The sequence below is a fragment of the Apis cerana genome, linkage group LG14 (genome assembly GCF_029169275.1).
Source record: "Apis cerana isolate GH-2021 linkage group LG14, AcerK_1.0, whole genome shotgun sequence".
Taxonomy (NCBI): domain Eukaryota; kingdom Metazoa; phylum Arthropoda; class Insecta; order Hymenoptera; family Apidae; genus Apis; species Apis cerana.
In genome coordinates, this window is record NC_083865.1 from 11,547,202 (window position 1) to 11,555,000 (window position 7,799).

At 42.7% G+C, this 7,799-nt stretch overlaps 1 protein-coding gene across 1 annotated transcript in view; it reads left to right on the top strand.

The window, feature by feature from the left end:
- The first annotated feature begins 805 nt into the window (after positions 1 to 805).
- Positions 806 to 7,799, top strand: part of LOC107994611 (growth/differentiation factor 8-like) — a 12,626-nt gene continuing 5,632 nt past the window's right edge. Inside the window, exon 1 of the mRNA XM_062085029.1 lies at positions 806 to 1,425. Within this exon, the coding sequence (XP_061941013.1) occupies positions 1,053 to 1,425 (373 nt within the window). The 5' untranslated portion in view covers positions 806 to 1,052. The remainder of the gene's footprint in view (positions 1,426 to 7,799) is intronic.

Consider the following 7,799-nt stretch of genomic DNA (forward strand, 5'->3'; position numbering starts at 1 on the left):
TTTGATTCCGTAAAATATTCATCCGACAATTTTAAAGATTGCAAGAACAAGAAAGTGCTACGACTTTCTCTGTCGAATTTGCCACTTTGTTCAGAGAGGGACGCAAAGGAACGCAAACGGAGATAAAAAAGAAAAAACGAAAATTGGATTGTGCGCGATCGCTGAATTTGCGATCGAGATCGATACTGTTCCACTTACACCGAACGATGCATCGAGCGATGACTGTAACCAACTATCACGTATTATCGTCTACCGGAGGAAGTTTTTGGTGGTAAAAGTGGTGTCTCGACGTTCCACGGAATCGAAAGGAATAGCATCGTCGAATAAACAACGGAAGAAGTTCTTTTCACGGAAGCGAATAGCTGCGAAGAAGGAGGAGCTGGAGCAAGAGGAAGAAGAGAAGGGAGCGAAGGAGGGCGGCGAGGAGGAGGAGGAGGAGGAGGAAGAAGAGGAGGAAGAGGAAGAGGAAGAGGAAGAGGAGGAAGAAGAGAAGCAGGAACAGAAAGTAGTAGCGGCGGCGGCGGCGGCGGCGGTGACGGTGGTGATTGTAGTGGTGGCATTGGCAGCAACGTTGGAAGAGGAGGAGGAAGAGGAGGAGGAAGAAGCAGAGAAGAAGGAGGAAGGGGAGGAGGACAACAACAACGACGACGAGAAGAAGGAGGAAGTGGAGGAGGTGGAGGTGGGGGTGGAGGAGGCGGAGGGGGAGGGGGAGGCGGGGGAGGAAGAGGCGGAGGCCGCGGTGGAGGAGGAGGAAGAAGAAGAAGAAGAAGAAGAAGAGGAGGAGAAGGAGGAGGAGGAGGAAGAGAAGGAGAAGGAGGTGAAAGAGGAGGAGGAGAAAGAGACGAGAAAAAGGGACAAAATATACGAATTTTTAATTCGCGCGAGATAAAAAAGGAAGGAGACAGGAGTAAAGGGCTAATAGCCCTTTGGAAGCGTGGGGAAAAATTAGGAGAAAAATCGTCAAAGTACAGCGATGAGGTGGAATATTTGATCGCTCGGTTTGCGAGGGAAACCGATTGTAACTAATCCGACTAAGAGCGACCTTGAGCAAAATGGTCAGGGGGATGGTGTTACTAGTCTTGCTAGTTCTCTTCGGTGCCTTCGACGTTCCTGGCATCGAGAGGGTTCGTGTTAGATATCTGGCTAATGCTGGTAACACCTGTAACGCTTGTAGAATGCACGAGGAGATCAGAGCTCTCAGCCTCAAAGCCATCAAGGAACAAATTTTGAACAAGTTGGGCTTGAAACAAGCTCCAAACATGACAGGTAGAGCCCTGCCAAGAATTCCGCCGATTTCCAAATTGATGGATATGTACGGGATGCAAGCTGATCAACCTCAACCTCTCGAGCCCGGTATCTCGCATCACGAGGAGATCGACGAGTATGCTGCCAAAACGGAGAGCGTCTTCGCCCTGGCGCAACCTCGTAAGTTTCTTCAAAATCTTTCCTTTTTCGATCCTTCCGGAATCTTTCCCTTCTTGTCCGATTACGATGCATCGCACGAGTCCAAATGGGGGGAGGGGGGTATAAAAAAGGAAAAAAATACAAATTTCATTAAATTTTTCTCGCATCGTTTCACGTACGTATTATACCATTTTTTCGTTCGGAGATAACGAGGATGATTTACGAGGATAATATATCGATAGTAAATACATTAGAAGAAGAAGAAAAAAGAAAAGGAAATAAAGAAAATATATTTCCACTTTGATATAAAGTTATTATTTTAGCTATCAACTCGCTCATTCTAATCATCACACGCATCGCATGTTGCAGCTGCCGTATTTCTCCTTGCAACATTAATTAAATTAACCTTTTCAATTCGACGAATCGTTCATTTTTATTTATCCACCATCGTGTATAATTCGTCACATTGTAGTTTAAATTGGAACGCGCCTAGTTGCGAACATCTCGTTTGATCGAATTTATCCGGATAAAGATTATGTAACTTGCCCGTAACTTTACCTCATTAACGAAATTGCGAATATTATATCGACGAGCAAAATTCGAGTAGCGAGATTAACTCTCTTCGTACCCGTCTTGTATTCGTCTAACAACGCGTTGCACGATTCGATCCGTATCGTACGATTTAAATTTCTATGATATGCGCGTATTTAGATTTTTCTCACTCGTTCTACTTTCTCGCGAACGCGAAGAAACCGGAGAAGAAATAAGAATTAGATTCGAAATTCGATCGTGCTCGGTCGATCGCGTCCAACTTTACTTTTCCAGTAAATTATAGTAACGCCAAAATTGGCCGAAAGACCGTGATCGCTCGTTCGCGGCAACGCATTGCGATCGATCCGTTTAATTCCATGCAATCGTCTGTTAATTTTGTTTGGCCGTTATAATTTGCCTCGTTTTATTCGATTCGATTTAATTGGATTTTCGAATAAAACTTTACTCGTGTTAGATATACGTACGTATACGTTATACGAAAACAAAGTTGCAAGGCACAGAGAAGATGGATGGAAAAGTATAGCATCCTCGAGGCAAAGATACTCTTTACTCTTTTCAACGAATACCACGTAATAATCACGTTAAAGCTGTAACCTGTGTTTAGGATTGTTTTTTCTCACATGTATACACGCATCCCTTCTTCCCTTCTCCCCCCGCCACGTATCCGAGAGGAATCAGGATCTTCCTCTTTCAAGAAGCAAAAATTTCGATCGAGAACCGCACGAAGCCGATTATTTTCGAACGATCTTAAATTTAATGGCCAATTTATCTACGATCGTTGGTTGACAGGATTCGCATGAAACACGACAGGCTATCTTCGACCACGTTCTTAGCCGTCTGGTATCTTGTGATTACAGGTGCTTGCGAGAACTTTTAAGCGAGTTGTTATTGCATTACCGTATAATTATAGGGCCATTGTCAGTAGACGATCAAGAGAAATGACCTGTTAGCGATTCTTTGTCGGCAACGCTCGAGTGCTGTTATACGATCAAATTTTTGCCCGGATAATTGTAAAAATAAGCCCACTCCTTTATTAACTCGTTCCTTCTCGATATTATGTGACATTTTGCATTTACCAATAGGTTTTCTTTTTTTTCTCTCTCTTTTTCTTTTCTTTTCCTTCTTTGTTTTTTTTTGCAAGATTTCGTTAATTCTTTTACCACCAGGATCACGTAAATATCACTTCATAACCGTTACGAATAATATTAAAAAAGGCGAAAAACGATCGAGTGGTTTAAAAATCACACGTTACACGTATATAATAATACGGTTTTCGTATCGAGAAGATTAGCAGAGACGATTTCAAATAAGTAAGAATGACTACAACTAATGATCGATAAGTTGGTTGGAACGTCGAGACCAAATCTCGTATAATATCCGTAGCACGTGGTACTAGATGTTGCGAAGCGCGTGTGATTCATCTCGTGAAGGCGTCTCTCTGTTTTATCGAGGAGCGCAAAAACTAGAAGAAAAGAAGAAATTTAGCGAAAGTTTAGAAACTATTGGTACGAGAGAGAAAGAGAGAGAGAGAGAGATATGAGATATAGCGGAGATGCCAATGCCAATGCCGATCCCGATCCCGATCCCAGCCATTCGATTCGTAAAGGGTTATCACTTTAGGTCGCGTACATATATATCGCTTTTTTTTTCCAACGGTCCAAAAATATTCGACCACTCGTTCGTACAAATTTTTCGTCTTTCTTTCGCTCCGTCCCCGCTCTCTTACTTTTTCCATATTTCTCTGTATTTCTCTCGAAACGACCACCTCCCCCCCTCCTTCCTCCGCACTCTCCTCTTTTCCTTTCCGCTTCTCTTCGCTCTCTCTCCCCTCTCTTCTCCCCAAACTACATGCGAGCATGCGTGTCCACACCCACACGATGTACCGTCCTTTATCTCTTTCTCTTCGTTCGATTCTTTTTTTTCCCTTCGATTTCTCCCCCTCCCCACCCTCTCCCTCTTTTTTTTTGCGCCTCTCGCGAATGTCGGCATTCTTCTCGTATATACACCCAATACCCCTTTCTTCCCGTCTTTGACCGTTGATTCGCGATCTTTTTTCCACCGTTTTCGTTCGTCCCATCGTCTCCTTATTTTTCTTTTGCCCATCTTCCCACAGCCGGTTCTCCCTTTTCTCGAATTCCTTTTACCTACTCTCTTCGTATTTTTCTTCTCTTCTTTCCGCGCCCACCTGCCTAGTACCATCTCTTCTTCTTCTTCTTCCTCTTCTTCCTCTTCCTCCTCTTCTTCTTCTTCTTCTTCTTCTTCTTCTTCTTCTTCTTCTTCGTCTTCGGACGAAACGACCATCGAATTTTTTGCTCCTCGACCTCGAAAGAAGATCGATCGATCTTTGTCACTCGACGCGGCAACAGTCGGTCGATTGCTCCTGCTGCGATTCGATGCGATCGACTATGTATCCCTTATTTTTTCGTATTCCATCCGTTTCAACGTTTCGAACGTCGATTGAAATCTAAACCGGGAGGGAAATACGTTTGTACGGTGTATCGGCGTTTTGGACGAATGCTAACTGGTGTACGTTATCGAAGAAACGTAACGAACAGATGATGTAAGATAAATTAGAACCGGAAATTCATAGTTGGATTTTACAACATAGTTGCTGCGCTCGCATTTACATTCGAAAATCTTCCATTCCTGATAAGAATTCGTTAACGTTTGCCGTAAAATCGTGCAAAACACGATTTGCTGCTGACGCGATGCTTTCAAATTTGCAACCACGACCACGATATTTTTTTCTCGATTTTCTCGAGCGCCGACGACCATCGCTCGTTCCATATGAGAATCGTACGTATATTCGATTATTATCGGAAAATTATTATCGGAGATTGTTATTAATCGAAATCGTGGGAAGGGAATTGTTGAAAAATGAAGTTAAAATCGATCGATATTCGATATTCGATTACGGGGAGAGATTGGAAGGGATTCGCGTGGAATTGAAGAAGAAGAGAATGGGTCCAGCGATCGATGCGATGCACGAAACGTTGGCTGCGCGAATTCCAAGTAAGTAAGTAGACACGAACGACGAACCGGCCTCGATCCGCTACGAAGGTCACGGTCGCTGCACAGCCTAGGTCAGGCCCATCGCTTATTATCGCGTTAAGGCTGTCTCTGAAAGTGACAGGCCGCTGTTAGAACTCTCGTATTTTCGGATACCCCGTCTCTCCTATCGCGTATTTCTTTCCTAATCGGAGACACGACGACGTCGTCGTCGTCGTCGTCATCGTCGTCGTCCCTTCTATGTAGAGCGGATCATACTCGCCTCCGCCTCCTTCTTCTCTCCTCTCATCTCGTTTCGCCAACTCATTCTTCTTCCTCTTTTCAATCGTTTTCGTATATCGATTTAAATAACCAATATAAATAACGAAACAATAGATAATAAATGAATTTAATTATCGATTGTTCGCACCGCTTGCGGGAGGAGGAGAAGGAGAGAGAGAGAGAGAGAGAGAGAGAGAAAGGAAAAACGAAACGAGACGCTTTCTCTCTCTCTCTCTCTCTCTCTATCGTATCGCGCATATACGCGCGATATAATTGGATCGGTATCTCGTTATATTTTTGACGCGATATACTACCGTGTGAGGTAGATACGTATCTACTTTACTTATACACGCATCAGTCTTGGTGAAATTAATAAATCTGAAATGGATATATTAAACCGTTGGATAATGATAGCGTAGATAGTAGCACTGCGGTCAGCATACTCGCAGACAGGCGCCATTCCATCAGTGACTCTCAATTCGTTACGGTTTCTTTCGTTTTACGAGTGAAATGTTTCGAAAAGCGAGAGATTAGAGAATACTGGAGCAAATTGTTCGCATGCCGTCCGTTCGATCCATCTTCTATGTGTTACGCCCAAACATTTGGGGGAGGCGGGAAGGGGGAGGGAAGGAAGATGAGTCGAAAGTCTTCGTTTTTTTCAATTTTTACAACTTTTCTGAAATCGTAATTCGTCTTTAATTAAATCCACGTAATAAATATTTATTCGGCTTGAACTTTCTATCCACATTTCCCCTCGTTCCCCGATCAAATCCGATGATGAAAAATTGTTATTCGATCGTCGTGAAATTCTCGATTTTCGAACGAGAGAAAATCGGAAGAGATGAATTTTCGCGAAAATTGTTAGAGGAAGAAAAAAAACAAAAATGAGCAGAAAACAAAAACAAAAACAGAAAACAAAGAAAAGAAAAAAAAAGAAAAAGAAATGATCGAGTCAAGTAAATGAGCGAGGGTGAAAAATGGAGGATGAAATGGAAATAAGTAGGAAGGGAGGAAAAATGAAGGTGAAACGATCGTTGAAGATTATCGCGCAAGATCTAATTTGATCGGTGCGCGGATAGATACGTTCGATATTGATCGATCGATCCAGCCCCGCGAGCTATAACGTCGATCTACAAAACCAGTTTGTCGTGTTCCTAACTCTCGCGAAGATATTAACAGCACGAATCTCGATGCAACGTTGCAACGCGAGTGTGTTTAAAAACTATTACAGTTATATAACAATTCGATGAGTATTATCGTCAACTGTACAGTATCATAATATTAGATCAATATCGATCAGTGTCGAATTACCGGGCTCTACCTTACGCAAATTCTCATTTCATCTTACATTAATATAAACTGTTAAATTTCTTTCTTCTTCGATATCGTTATCGAAACGTTCGATAACAACAACAACAACAACAACAACAACAACAACAACAACAACAACAACAATAACAACAATAATAGTAATAGTAATAGTAATAGTAATATAATAATAATAATAATTCTTTTCTCTTTTCCACCATTGATTGAAAATTATTTCGAACTTCGCGTACAACGTTTACCACGATCGGGACATATTTATATTCCGTAACGAATGAATCGCGATACACGCGTCCTTCTCTTTCCCTCTTCCTTCTTATTCATTCGGCTATTTATCTAACTCCGTTATTTCTTTCTCCTCTTGTTTTTCAACTTCCCGTTTCAAGACGAACAACACGTTTGATTTCGAATGCACGCGATACGCGATAAAGCAGGTTCGTAACCGTAGATAGGTTCGGGCCCTTTATTTATGAGAGACGAAAAAAAAGAAAAAGAAAAAAAAGAAAAAAAAAGTAAGAAAACAGAAGAAAAAAGGAAAAAGAAAGAGAAAAAGGACGAAGGAGCGTGTATGTTGATCGGGGAAGGGGAGGGGGAGGGAGAAGGAGGGAGGAACGCGTGACCCAAATGCGAATTTTATCGAGTTACGCCGTGTTATAATGTCGAAGTGCATTTTCTATTGCAGGCTGGTTTCGACACGCGATGTAAATTACTCGAGGGCGGCAATTTTTACATCCGGTTTTGCCGTGAACGCGCAACCCCTCCCGATACCCGACGATTCCAACTTTCGACGCGGAAAACACGGTTTCGTTGGACGAGTAACGGAAACGCGATAACTATTCCCAGATAAACTCTAGGCAGCTTTCGAGGTACATATACGTATGTACGCCTATTTCCCTCTCTCTCTCTCTCTCTCTCCCCTCTCCCTCTCCCTCTCCCTCTCCCCCCTCTCCTCGTATACGCGATAAGCGAAATCGCTTATCATCGATCGAAATCGAATATGAATTTAATATCGGTGGAAATATTAGTAGCCGAGTAAAAGACAGAGAGACGTATACCTTATATCGCATATGTATTATCGAGCGAATTTCGATGATGGGAGCGAGAGAAGAAGAAATTGGGAGAGAGGGGAGGGAGGGGGGAAGGGGAGAGGGGATATGGGGCATAAGCTTGGACAAAGATACGGGAACGAAATAGAAATGGAATGGAACGAAATGGATACACCAGCGGCGCATTAATTTCGAGGTTCA